Genomic DNA, 14,917 nt, shown 5'->3' with positions numbered 1-14,917 from the left:
TTACTGCCCTATTCATGCCAAAATCCTTGTTGGTCAAGGCAAACGGCAAGTGGGTTATATGTACCTGACCCCCCTCTGTGGTTTCCAAGTGTCAAATTTGTTGATCAAGACTAGTTAACCCCTGCACAAATACAGCTTCTTATTCAAAATAAAAAAATTGGTGCCTGTGCCCACTTTACTACCCTATTCATGCCCAAAAACTTCTTGGTCAAAGCAAATTTCAAATGGGTTATATGCATGTGACCACCCTCTGTGGTTTTCAAGTGTAAAATTTGATGACCGAAGCTAGTTAACCCCTGCACAACTACAGCTTCTTATTCAAAATGACAAAATCTGGTGCCTATGCCCGCTTTCCTGCCCTATTCATGCCAAAATCCTTGTTGGTCAAGGCAAATGACAAAGGGGTCATATGTACTTGACCACCCTCTGTGGTTTTCAAGTGTAAAATTTGATGACCGAAGCTAGTTAACCCCTGCACAACTACAGCTTCTTATTCAAAATGACAAAATCTGGTGCCTATGCCCGTTTTACTGCCCTATTCATGCCAAAATCCTTGTTGGTCAAGGCAAATGGCAAGTGGGTTATATGTACCTGACCACCCTCTGTGGGTTTCAATTGTAAAATTTGATGACCGAAGCTAGTTAACCCCTGCACAACTACAGCTTCTTATTCAAAATGACAAAATCTGGTGCCTGTGCCCGCTTTACTGCCCTATTCATGCCAAAATCCTTGTTGGTCAAGGCAAACGGCAAGTGGGTTATATGTACCTGACCCCCCTCTGTGGTTTCCAAGTGTCAAATTTGTTGATCAAGACTAGTTAACCCCTGCACAAATACAGCTTCTTATTCAAAATAAAAAAATTGGTGCCTGTGCCCACTTTACTACCCTATTCATGCCCAAAAACTTCTTGGTCAAAGCAAATTTCAAATGGGTTATATGCATGTGACCACCCTCTGTGGTTTTCAAGTGTAAAATTTGATGACCGAAGCTAGTTAACCCCTGCACAACTACAGCTTCTTATTCAAAATGACAAAATCTGGTGCCTATGCCCGCTTTCCTGCCCTATTCATGCCAAAATCCTTGTTGGTCAAGGCAAATGACAAAGGGGTCATATGTACTTGACCACCCTCTGTGGTTTTCAAGTGTAAAATTTGATGACCGAAGCTAGTTAACCCCTGCACAACTACAGCTTCTTATTCAAAATGACAAAATCTGGTGCCTATGCCCGTTTTACTGCCCTATTCATGCCAAAATCCTTGTTGGTCAAGGCAAATGGCAAGTGGGTTATATGTACCTGACTGCCCTCTGTGGGTTCCAAGTGTCAAATTTGTTGACCAAGGCTAGTTAACCCCTGCACAACTACAGCTTCTTATTCAAAATGAAAAAATCTGGTGCCTGTGCCCGTTTTACTACCCTATTCATGCCCAAAAACTTCTTGGTCAAAGCAAATGTCAAATGGGTTATATGCATGTGACCACCCTCTGTGGGTTCAAGTGTAAAATTTGATGACCGAAGCTAGTTAACCCCTGCACAACTACAGCTTCTTATTCAAAATTACAAAATCTGGTACCTGTGCCCGCTTTACTGCCCTATTCATGCCAAAATCCTTCTTGGTCTAGGCAAATGACAAAGGGGTCATATGTACTTGACCACCCTCTGTGGGTTCCAAGTGCAACATTTGATGACCGAAGCTAGTTAACCCCTGCACAACTACAGCTTCTTATTCAAAATGAGAAAATCTGGTGCCTGTGCCCGCTTTACTGCCCTATTCATGCCAAAATCCTTGTTGTTCAAGGGAAATAGCAAGTGGGTCATATGTACCTGACCACCCTCTGTGGGTTTCAATTGTAAAATTTGATGACTGAAGCTAGTTAACCCCTGCACAACTACAGCTTCTTATTCAAAATGACAAAATCTGGTGCCTGTGCCCACTTTACTGCCCTATTCATGCCAAAATCCTTGTTGGTCAAGGCAAACGGCAAGTGGGTTATATGTACCTGACCCCCCTCTGTGGTTTCCAAGTGTCAAATTTGTTGACCAAGACTAGTTAACCCCTGCACAACTACAGCTTCTTATTCAAAATGAAAAAATTGGTGCCTGTGCCCACTTTACAACCCTATTCATGCCCAAAAACTTCTTGGTCAAAGCAAATTTCAAATGGGTTATATGCATGTGACCACCCTCTGTGGTTTTCAAGTGCAACATTTGATGACCGAAGCTAGTTAACCCCTGCACAACTACAGCTTCTTATTCAAAATGACAAAATCTGGTGCCTATGCCCGCTTTCCTGCCCTATTCATGCCAAAATCCTTGTTGGTCAAGGCAAATGACAAAGGGGTCATATGTACTTGACCACCCTCTGTGGTTTTCAAGTGTAAAATTTGATGACCGAAGCTAGTTAACCCCTGCACAACTACAGCTTCTTATTCAAAATGACAAAATCTGGTGCCTATGCCCGTTTTACTGCCCTATTCATGCCAAAATCCTTGTTGTTCAATGTAAATGGCAAGTGGGTTATATGTACCTGACTGCCCTCTGTGGGTTCCAAGTGTCAAATTTGTTGACCAAGGCTAGTTAACCCCTGCACAACTACAGCTTCTTATTCAAAATGAAAAAATCTGGTGCCTGTGCCCGTTTTACTACCCTATTCATGCCCAAAAACCTCTTGGTCAAAGCAAATGTCAAATGGGTTATATGCATGTGACCACCCTCTGTGGGTTCAAGTGTAAAATTTGATGACCGAAGCTAGTTAACCCCTGCACAACTACAGCTTCTTATTCAAAATTACAAAATCTGGTGCCTGTGCCCGCTTTACTGCCCTATTCATGCCAAAATCCTTCTTGGTCTAGGCAAATGACAAAGGGGTCATATGTACTTGACCACCCTCTGTGGGTTCCAAGTGCAACATTTGATGACCGAAGCTAGTTAACCCCTGCACAACTACAGCTTCTTATTCAAAATGAGAAAATCTGGTGCCTGTGCCCGCTTTACTGCCCTATTCATGCCAAAATCCTTGTTGTTCAAGGGAAATAGCAAGTGGGTCATATGTACCTGACCACCCTCTGTGGGTTTCAATTGTAAAATTTGATGACTGAAGCTAGTTAACCCCTGCACAACTACAGCTTCTTATTCAAAATGACAAAATCTGGTGCCTGTGCCCACTTTACTGCCCTATTCATGCCAAAATCCTTGTTGGTCAAGGCAAACGGCAAGTGGGTTATATGTACCTGACCCCCCTCTGTGGTTTCCAAGTGTCAAATTTGTTGACCAAGACTAGTTAACCCCTGCACAACTACAGCTTCTTATTCAAAATGAAAAAATTGGTGCCTGTGCCCACTTTACAACCCTATTCATGCCCAAAAACTTCTTGGTCAAAGCAAATTTCAAATGGGTTATATGCATGTGACCACCCTCTGTGGTTTTCAAGTGTAAAATTTGATGACCGAAGCTAGTTAACCCCTGCACAACTACAGCTTCTTATTCAAAATGACAAAATCTGGTGCCTATGCCCGCTTTCCTGCCCTATTCATGCCAAAATCCTTGTTGGTCAAGGCAAATGACAAAGGGGTCATATGTACTTGACCACCCTCTGTGGTTTTCAAGTGTAAAATTTGATGACCGAAGCTAGTTAACCCCTGCACAACTACAGCTTCTTATTCAAAATGACAAAATCTGGTGCCTATGCCCGTTTTACTGCCCTATTCATGCCAAAATCCTTGTTGTTCAATGTAAATGGCAAGTGGGTTATATGTACCTGACTGCCCTCTGTGGGTTCCAAGTGTCAAATTTGTTGACCAAGGCTAGTTAACCCCTGCACAACTACAGCTTCTTATTCAAAATGAAAAAATCTGGTGCCTGTGCCCGTTTTACTACCCTATTCATGCCCAAAAACCTCTTGGTCAAAGCAAATGTCAAATGGGTTATATGCATGTGACCACCCTCTGTGGGTTCAAGTGTAAAATTTGATGACCGAAGCTAGTTAACCCCTGCACAACTACAGCTTCTTATTCAAAATTACAAAATCTGGTGCCTGTGCCCGCTTTCCTGCCCTATTCATGCCAAAATCCTTGTTGGTCTAGGCAAATGACAAAGGGGTCATATGTACTTGACCACCCTCTGTGGGTTCCAAGTGCAACATTTGATGACCGAAGCTAGTTAACCCCTGCACAACTACAGCTTCTTATTCAAAATGAGAAAATCTGGTGCCTGTGCCCGCTTTACTGCCCTATTCATGCCAAAATCCTTGTTGTTCAAGGGAAATAGCAAGTGGGTCATATGTACCTGACCACCCTCTGTGGGTTTCAATTGTAAAATTTGATGACCGAAGCTAGTTAACCCCTGCACAACTACAGCTTCTTATTCAAAATGACAAAATCTGGTGCCTGTGCCCACTTTACTGCCCTATTCATGCCAAAATCCTTGTTGGTCAAGGCAAACGGCAAGTGGGTTATATGTACCTGACCCCCCTCTGTGGTTTCCAAGTGTCAAATTTGTTGACCAAGACTAGTTAACCCCTGCACAACTACAGCTTCTTATTCAAAATGAAAAAATTGGTGCCTGTGCCCACTTTACAACCCTATTCATGCCCAAAAACTTCTTGGTCAAAGCAAATTTCAAATGGGTTATATGCATGTGACCACCCTCTGTGGTTTTCAAGTGTAAAATTTGATGACCGAAGCTAGTTAACCCCTGCACAACTACAGCTTCTTATTCAAAATGACAAAATCTGGTGCCTATGCCCGCTTTCCTGCCCTATTCATGCCAAAATCCTTGTTGGTCAAGGCAAATGACAAAGGGGTCATATGTACTTGACCACCCTCTGTGGTTTTCAAGTGTAAAATTTGATGACCGAAGCTAGTTAACCCCTGCACAACTACAGCTTCTTATTCAAAATGACAAAATCTGGTGCCTATGCCCGTTTTACTGCCCTATTCATGCCAAAATCCTTGTTGTTCAATGTAAATGGCAAGTGGGTTATATGTACCTGACTGCCCTCTGTGGGTTCCAAGTGTCAAATTTGTTGACCAAGGCTAGTTAACCCCTGCACAACTACAGCTTCTTATTCAAAATGAAAAAATCTGGTGCCTGTGCCCGTTTTACTACCCTATTCATGCCCAAAAACCTCTTGGTCAAAGCAAATGTCAAATGGGTTATATGCATGTGACCACCCTCTGTGGGTTCAAGTGTAAAATTTGATGACCGAAGCTAGTTAACCCCTGCACAACTACAGCTTCTTATTCAAAATTACAAAATCTGGTGCCTGTGCCCGCTTTACTGCCCTATTCATGCCAAAATCCTTCTTGGTCTAGGCAAATGACAAAGGGGTCATATGTACTTGACCACCCTCTGTGGGTTCCAAGTGCAACATTTGATGACCGAAGCTAGTTAACCCCTGCACAACTACAGCTTCTTATTCAAAATGAGAAAATCTGGTGCCTGTGCCCGCTTTACTGCCCTATTCATGCCAAAATCCTTGTTGTTCAAGGGAAATAGCAAGTGGGTCATATGTACCTGACCACCCTCTGTGGGTTTCAATTGTAAAATTTGATGACCGAAGCTAGTTAACCCCTGCACAACTACAGCTTCTTATTCAAAATGACAAAATCTGGTGCCTGTGCCCACTTTACTGCCCTATTCATGCCAAAATCCTTGTTGGTCAAGGCAAACGGCAAGTGGGTTATATGTACCTGACCCCCCTCTGTGGTTTCCAAGTGTCAAATTTGTTGATCAAGACTAGTTAACCCCTGCACAAATACAGCTTCTTATTCAAAATGAAAAAATTGGTGCCTGTGCCCACTTTACTACCCTATTCATGCCCAAAAACTTCTTGGTCAAAGCAAATTTCAAATGGGTTATATGCATGTGACCACCCTCTGTGGTTTTCAAGTGTAAAATTTGATGACCGAAGCTAGTTAACCCCTGCACAACTACAGCTTCTTATTCAAAATGACAAAATCTGGTGCCTATGCCCGTTTTACTGCCCTATTCATGCCAAAATCCTTGTTGGTCAAGGCAAATGACAAAGGGGTCATATGTACTTGACCACCCTCTGTGGGTTCCAAGTGTAACATTTGTTGACTGAGACTAGTTAACCCCTGCACAACTACAGCTTCTTATTCAAAATGACAAACTCTGGTGCCTGTGCCCGCTTTACTGCCCTATTCATGCCAAAATCCTTGCTAATCAAGGGAAATGGCAAGTGGGTCATATGTACCTGACCACCTTCTGTGGGTTCCAAGTGTCAAATTTGTTGACCAAGGCTAGTTAACCCCTGCACAACTACAGCTTCTTATTCAAAATGAGATAATCTGGTGCCTGTGCCCACTTTACTACCCTATTCATGCCAAAATCCTTATTGGTCAAGGCACATGGAAAGTGGGTCATGTGTACATGACCCCCTCTGTGGGTTCCAAGTGTCAAATTTGTTGACCAAGGCTTGTTAACCTCTGCACAACTACAGCTTCTTATTCAAAATTACAAAATCTGGTGCCTGTGCCCGCTTTACTACCCTATTCATGCCCAAAAACTTCTTGGTCAAAGCAAATTTCAAATGGGTTATATGCATGTGACCACCCTCTGTGGGTTTAAATTGTAAAATTTGATGACCGAAGCTAGTTAACCCCTGCACAACTACAGCTTCTTATTCAAAATGACAAACTCTGGTGCCTGTGCCCGCTTTACTGCCCTATTCATGCCAAAATCCTTGTTAATCAAGGGAAATGGCAAGTGGGTCATATGTTCCTGACCACCCTCTATGGGTTTAAATTGTAAAATTTGATGACCAAGGCTAGTTAACCCCTGCACAACTACAGCTTCTTATTCAAAATGACATAATCTGGTGCCTGTGCCCACTTTACTACCCTATTCATGCCAAAATCCTTATTGGTCAAGGCACATGGAAAGTGGGTCATGTGTACATGACCCCCTCTGTGGGTTCCAAGTGTAAAATTTGATGACCGAAGCTAGTTAACCCCTGCACAACTACAGCTTCTTATTCAAAATGACAAACTCTGGTGCCTGTGCCCGCTTTACTGCCCTATTCATGCCAAAATCCTTGTTAATCAAGGGAAATGGCAAGTGGGTCATATGTTCCTGACCACCCTCTATGGGTTTAAATTGTAAAATTTGATGACCGAAGCTAGTTAACCCCTGCACAACTACAGCTTCTTATTCAAAATGACAAACTCTGGTGCCTGTGCCCGCTTTACTGCCCTATTCATGCCAAAATCCTTGTTAATCAAGGGAAATGGCAAGTGGGTCATATGTTCCTGACCACCCTCTATGGGTTTAAATTGTAAAATTTGATGACCGAAGCTAGTTAACCCCTGCACAACTACAGCTTCTTATTCAAAATGACAAACTCTGGTGCCTGTGCCCGCTTTACTGCCCTATTCATGCCAAAATCCTTGTTGGTCAAGGCAAATGGCAAATGGGTTATATGTACCTGACCACCCTCTGTGGGTTCTAAGTGTAACATTTGATGACCGAGGCTAGTTAACCCCTGCACAACTACAGCTTCTTATTCAAAATGACAAAATGTGGTGCCTGTGCCCGTTTTACTGCCCTATTCATGCCCAAATCCTTATTGTGCCAGGAAAATAACAATTGAAAACTGTGTAAGGGACACAATTCTTTGTTTACATATTGTTAGTTTCGTGATCTAACTTTATTTAAATGTTTTAATATAACATTTTCTGAATAAGAGGCTGGAAAATGAATAAGAAATGAATAAGAAGCCAACTTCAGCCTCGTCAATTAACCGTACAGTGTCACATTTTAAGCCTTTTTGTAAAATAAACTTGTCAGCTACCCCTCAACGTGTTTCCACATATTGCTTTCCCCCAGCAGTTGAAGAGTTAAGGGACCAGTAAATATAAAATACAAGTTATCTCACATGTAGGCGTTTCCTTATACACACTACAGAACAAAAGTTAGACACAGGTATCACCAATCACTACAGCCTTCACCTTGTACAGTGACTGTGTAACTCACCTCTTGCAGTACAACGCAGGCATCTTCCAGAGAGTAATACACAGCAGAGCCTTTGATGTTGTCCACAAATGGAGATGGCATCGCTTTGTCCATTCTCATAACTGGTGACCTCTCCATCTCCTTCGCTCCTCCATTCAGTTCCCACAGGCATTGCCAGACCTGGCCTCCTTCCCCTTCCCTGTAACTGCATAGCTGGATGTCCTCCTTATACTCCCTGAGGATGCCGTACAGCCTATTCTCTGTGTCAGGGCAACTGCGGGGATCCAGGACTAGAAACCCCTTCTCTAGGGATCTATGGAGGTTCCCTGGTACATAGGAGACCAGATTACACACCTGACTCCCATGAAACAATTCAGACAGCTGTTGCCCTAGTGACTTATGCAGTCTTGCTGCCCTGACTCGGGGTCCTATAGTAATACATACTGAATAAGCACAACCCCCATCAGCCAGCATGGGCCAGTCATTCGCAGTCACAGAGGGAATCTGCTGTCCACTATCTCCACTGTCTGTGGAAGTAAAATAGAATCCATTAGAATAACAATTAGATTCCACTGCAAACAGCCGAGACTTCCTTCCTGCACTGCAATGACTGATAGAACTGGCCATAACTCTGCTGTGTGTAAGTCTAGATCTAATGTGTGAGTAGGGGCTGCAGGCAGAGCCTCTGACTGCTCCAGCCCAGCATCAGTGATATCTATGACACAGCCACACTGTGCTTCCCTGCTATTGCAGAGGAGAAGGGAAAATGAGAGTAAATTGGCCAAGAGAAACGAAACTCACATGTACAAACAACCTGTGCTTCTTTCACGGGATTGGTTTCTGTTTCCTCTCCTGATCATCCCTTGTTTTGTTTTATTTTCAAGGAAACAGGAATAGAAGTTTTTTGTGCAGCTGAACTGTGCCTGATTCAGAGTATCACGGTATTAGCATCGCAGTGACGCAGCAGCGATACAAATATATGCTAATGCAGCCGGAGGCGCCTGAAGAAAAAAGACGTCTCCTGCTGGCATCGCACATCCGAGTGCTGCGTCCGAGGAACTATCGTTCGAAACGAGTTATGCAGATCAAATGTACTAATACCTCTCCTGTGTATCCGGGTGACCAGAAAAACTGCCTAACCAGGAACCCGATGTTGCCGGGACATCGGTGCTCTTTACATGTGACTTATACGTATTTACACATTTCGGAATTGACATCTAATCCACTATAAGGGAAAGATGACAATCTAATCTTGCTGACCATGTGTGTGATGAGCTCATAGCAAAGGTTTTTATTGTAAAGAGATTTCCTAAAGCTGGGTACACACTACACGATATTTGGAACAATTTGTCCGATTCCGATGCATCGGAAAGACAAACCGTTCAAAACGTGTGGTGTGTACCCACTATCATGATCCCGATGCACTCTCCCGCTGGTCGTCCATCGCACCCTCAGATCTTCTGTATGAGCAAAAAGATCTGAAGATGTCGCTAGCGAGCAATGCCATGCTGCTGAATGCAGCATGGCCCCCCACTACCCCCAAGCCATCGCTCTGGCATCGCCAAATGTGTATGTGTTCCCCCCCCCGGGTCCGTCGCAAACGAGGTCGGTACACACTAGACATCGTACCGACCTTTAGGGTGTTGAGCAATTTTCTACTCCTCTTAAAACCTACAGGGATTTCTGTCCTACACACACTATGAACTAAAAAACGGTCTCATTGGTGTTTGTAATGTAATCTATACATGAGATCTTATGTTTTTTGCAGTTTTTCCATGATCTGACCCAAATTCATGTGGACTTCTAACCAGGAACAGCGCCTTTGTGGAGTATCATGCATCAATGTTTTGAGCATTCACTAATTTAAATAGTATGTTGAAGCTTTTTTTTTTTAGTTATTTCTCATGCTGCTATTTCTGGTTTATTGCTCACCAGTAGCACCCAATCTTTAGTGTTACCACCAGACTGTTTTAGCGGGGCGCCGCGCCCTTGACGATTTCAAAAGGGCAGAATGCACCCTGACCCCCTTGACGGCATCCCGCTAAAATAGCCAGGGGTATAGCGATTACTGCCAGTGTATGGATGCTGGGCGCAGAGACATGAGCGCTTGGGGGCAACCCGGCATGTCCGCAAGTGCCGGGCACGCCCCCAAGAGTGATGGAAAGGGGGCACGCCAGAGTGCCCTTTCTCTAGGTCGGTGCCGGACCTAGAGTGAACACTATATATATATATATATATATATATATATATATATATATACATATACAGTACATCAAGAGGTGCGGCACTCAGATCAATAACGACATTACTATGGCCTCTTGATCAACATTTAAGTGTATTAAAACACTATCCCGTTACCCGTTATTAAGAGACTGTAGTAATATCGTTAATATATATATATATATTTACTCATTCACAGTAAGCAAGATTGCATGCGTAGTAATAGTATGGGAATTGCATCATCGTGACTCCGACCCCTGCTTTGCCGGTAATAGCAACATTGCAAATCTGGGGGTGGAGCTACGATCACGTCATCACTTCCCCAGACCCACCCGCCTTTGACAGGCCCCACCTCCACCTCTGACGCGCCCCCCGCAGTGCTGAGATGGAATATCCTATTACGCCAACAACATTCGATTCTTGCTACATTTTGCCGTAACTCCGCACATCTCCGTAACAGCATACAATATTGTGGGCCTGATTCAGAGGTGCACGCTCTTGCAGCCATGACTGTATCTTTTGCTGCAGCACGACTGTGTCTTTGTGCTAATGCCGTGTTATTCATACAGAGGTGTGGCGCTAATCTGCCTATGTGCGTGTTAAGACACCCCATCGGTCGCACCAAACAGTTACGCCTCCTGCTGCATTACGTATCCGAGCTGCGTTGTCCATACTCTGCGGACCATATCGGCCGGCTGCGTGACCCTTGGGGTCCCGCAGTCGGCCAATGCAGATTAAAGTAAGAGGCCAGGAAATCTCCTTCAGCCAATGAAGATCCTGGCCTCTTCCCTCCCTCCCCAGCGGCGGCGACACGCCCCCGTTTGGGGAAACGGAAGCCATCGTCGCACCATCCCCGACCACAAACGCCAGCAGACTGTCAATCACTGACAGTCTGCTGGCAGTCTGCATGAGGGTTCGCAGACCCGCTCTGCACATGCACAGAACGGGTCATGTGCCTGCACAGATTCTCGATCATCGGGAATCTGCGTTCATCAATGCACTTGCATGCACTGCTGAATTAGGCCCTAAGATGGCAGCACACAAAAATTAGCAACCAGCAAAGAGAGCCACAGCCAAGAGTCAACTTGGAGACTTTGTTATGGCAAAAATTAAGACACAGCATTTTTTAAATGAAATGTGGAAAGATTAAAAAGGCTGGTGTAGCCAGTGGCGTCACTAGGGGGGGGTGCGGGCCACACCGGGTGACACCATTCAAGGGGGTGACACCAAAGAAGCAGCTCTGCTATTCTGGTCACCCCCTCAAATGGTGCCACCAAACAGCGCTGCAGCAGGACATCATCCACACTCCCGTGTTGGGAGAGGCTGGGGGCTGCCCAGCAACTCCTGGAGCGCTGGGCAAGCCCCAGCGTGGCGAGAATGAGGACATGACACAAGGTCACAATCCCAATACGGCACACATCACGGCCCACTTTAGCGAGGATTAACTAGGTACAACTCCAGGTGTTAACTCCTGCAATGACAACACTGGGTGTAGCAAATAGCATGGACTGAGATCACCCATCCCATAACCAATGGGGAGGAATGCCCCATAGCCTACCTTTGCCTGGCCTTGGAAAGTCCTTGCTCTCAATTAGAAACGGCCATTGATGGGTTAACCATCGATGGTCACCATTGATGGGGCCATTGGTGGTTATCATTGATGGCATGAAACCATTGACTGGGAACCTGCAGTAATGAATGGCGGTCGGTGGGCCAGTCAAGGAAGGGGATGGGGCCTAGTGGCCCAGCCGGGGAGCAGGGCTAAGCTCCATGCCCCCAACACAGAGAGGCAAAAAAAAATACTGCTGCCTCACAGCCATCGACGGAGGAGAACCACTGATCTCCGCAAAGAATGGCAAAACCATCAATAATTGGTGGCAAGCCATCGATGATTGTTAACCATCAATGGTCGGTGGCCTTCCCTACTCTCAATCCCTTTGGCTTGGCACAAGACACACTCTCTAACACGAGGATGTTCTCTCCTGTTACCTCGGAGTTACCTCAGAGTAACCTCTTGCCCACCATGAAATTCCTTTAAGTGTATGAGCGCCGTGCTTGCTGCCACTACTAGTGGAAAGTGGATGGTTTTTGTAATAATCCACTGCTCCAGAACAGCAGCAAGAAATTTACTCCCTGCCTCTACCAATTAGATTTTCATCCAAAATCTATGTTTATCTTGTTCCATTTCCATTTCACAAATTTTTCAGTCCCTGGAAGAGAGGATAATCTACGTAAAACAAAGCTACCTCCACCATGCTTCACAGTAGAGAGAGAGCTATTGGAATGCCCAGAAGTATAGTTGCACCAAACACAGGAGCTCATTCAGGCCCGCCCGCTAGATGCGTACGCTCGCACCCAGCGTATTCAAATTCAGCCAAGTGACAGCAAGGCATTAGCACGCCCACTATGTCTTGGCGTTCGATCGCCTTGTGTATGCAGGGGCGCGGAGACAGGGGGGGGTACAAATTACCCGGGCCCGGGCTTGCTGGAGGGGCCTGGCAGGGGCCCAGGTCCGGTACCGCCCCCCCCCTCTTTCATCACAGCAGACCAGCACATGCTGCTGTGTGCTGGGCTGCATTGGGAGACTGCTCGTGGCCGCAATAAAGCAGCCACAGCAGTCTCCTATGCCTGTGGGGGAAGCAATCAAGCTAATCGCGCCCCCCACTGGTTATGCGCCGGGCTGAGGGCTCAGAGCACACCCCTCACCAGCATGCAAAACTTGATTAGGCCACGCCCCTTTACCCAGACCTGCCGCGGCTCTCGGCGGGCCTGTGTGTATGCAGATGCCCACCAGCCTGTTTAAAGATGCCCACTTGCACACGTCATCCCCAGGAAGTGTATGCAACCATCGGTGCATCGGGTACCATCGGATGCGATCGCATCGCTTGAGTTTGACCATACCCTACCGCAAGCACTGCGAGCACTTCAGTGTAAAAATCAGCCAGGTGATGTGTACATTGACACTGCCTCTTAATTATGCACGCCTCTGAAACGGCATTGAGACGCTCAGGCACGCCTGTGTTGGCATCTACACTCCCCCGTTTCTACCAGCCAGCCCCTGTCACCACCCACAAACGGCTTCTCCTGTCACTCACTCTGCTGGGCTGTCTATGCGTAACGAGTGAACGCTTCCCGATCTCTCGCACTGGTTCACGCACGTGCACTGCGATGCATACGCATGCGCAGAAAACGACAATCGGCCAGCTACGAGTGAATGCATCCTAGCGAGCTGGTCTGAATCAGCTTCACGGCTCCGATTTTTTTGGGACATTTAGTCCATTCTTAGTCTCCCATATCCTTTAGGGCAAATTCTAGCCCACTTTGGTCTCCCCGCGCTCACATTGTGATGTGGTCAACATACATTCGGAAATCCTACTAAATGCTCTGAAAGTCCAAAAACTTAATTTTTAAATATATAATATATGTAGGGAATAAATCTGTAAACATCCAGACGACCCCAGGTGACGTGGCAATCTCAGTCCACACCCACAGCCTCATTTTTAATTTATCAGGGAAATATGTTTTATTATCAATGTGGGTTTAACATTTCACTTTGTAACCATTGACTCATATTCAAGGCTTAATTCAGATTTTGTACAAAGATTAACAACAAAATACAGTTAGTGGTCTTTTCCCCAGACAGAAGACTTTATCAACTTTTCCCAATTGTTGAAAATGTTTACACTGGAGAAGCCGGGCATGCTCACCTGCCTTGTGCCGCTTGCCCACATCCCCATAGACTTATATGTGGAGAAGGCTTAACGCAATTTACGAAGAAACAAATGGGTGTATCCAGCACAGATTTTTTTTTTTACTTAAATCCTGGGGACCACATAATTTAAGTATTCCCGTTATGTAGCAATGGGTTAACAGAGAATATAATTATCTTCTTGGTTATTACGCCGCTTCTACAATATTGAATTTGCACTGTAGAGAAGAAGACATTGCTTTCTACAGCACTTTAACATTTCTGCTATTCAGCCTGCATCAAAACGTAAAAAAAAAACATCCCTAATAGCTGACTGTATATAATAATAATGCCATCTCAGAATTCTGAGTATTCTTATATGGACAAAAATCCTTCTCTAATATGAAAACTGCATTCTATCCTGCAGTGCGCCTAGCAACAACAGTATGTACAGCTCCTATTAAAAAGTGAATCTAATAATAAAAATCAGTGTTTATATATATATATATATATATATAAATATGTATATGTATGTATATATATATATATATATATATATATATATATATATATAAAATGTGTCTGTTTGTTCGTTTCTCTGTCCGGTTATGCATTCGGACTTGGATGAAAACTTCACAGAGGGGTGGCAATTGGTCTGGGGTGCCTATAGCAGTGGTTGGGGTCCCATTTGGACCTCACGGTGGACTGCGCCAGGCAGAACTTTGAATCAGGGAGCCTGTTCTGGGTCTTCCACTGTATGAATTTGGACGACATCACATAATAAAACTTAATAAATTGAAGATTTAAACCACGGCAACGCCCCGGTACTTCAGCTAGTATACATACATTTCTTTCTCCTTCAACGCCTCTGGTTCTTTAAGCATCGCATCACCATACTTTAGTATGGTGAGTATGATTCACTAAGAAAGCTTTGTTTTCCATCTTGTTTGCTGAAACAGAGTCACCATCTGTGGACGGTGTAATCTGTTAAGGACAGGTAAGTGGAATACTTCCTTGTCCTTCAGGCACTCCTCTGTG

The 14,917-nt window shown here is 44.8% G+C and overlaps 1 protein-coding gene across 1 annotated transcript in view; it reads right to left on the bottom strand.

Moving 5' to 3' along the window:
* Positions 1–8,613, bottom strand: part of LOC148516814 (UMP-CMP kinase 2, mitochondrial-like) — a 32,065-nt gene extending 23,452 nt beyond the window's left edge. The window contains exon 1 of the mRNA XM_088479519.1: positions 7,993–8,613. Within this exon, the coding sequence (XP_088335645.1) occupies positions 7,993–8,598 (606 nt within the window). The 5' untranslated portion in view covers positions 8,599–8,613. The remainder of the gene's footprint in view (positions 1–7,992) is intronic.
* Positions 8,614–14,917: the final 6,304 nt, after the last annotated feature.

Source organism: Taudactylus pleione, unplaced genomic scaffold, assembly GCF_031769625.1.
Source record: "Taudactylus pleione unplaced genomic scaffold, aTauple2 ptg000238l, whole genome shotgun sequence".
NCBI classification, from domain to species: Eukaryota; Metazoa; Chordata; class Amphibia; order Anura; family Myobatrachidae; genus Taudactylus; species Taudactylus pleione.
Note: the sequence above shows the minus strand (reverse complement) of the source record. Positions and strands in the feature narration are given on the sequence as shown.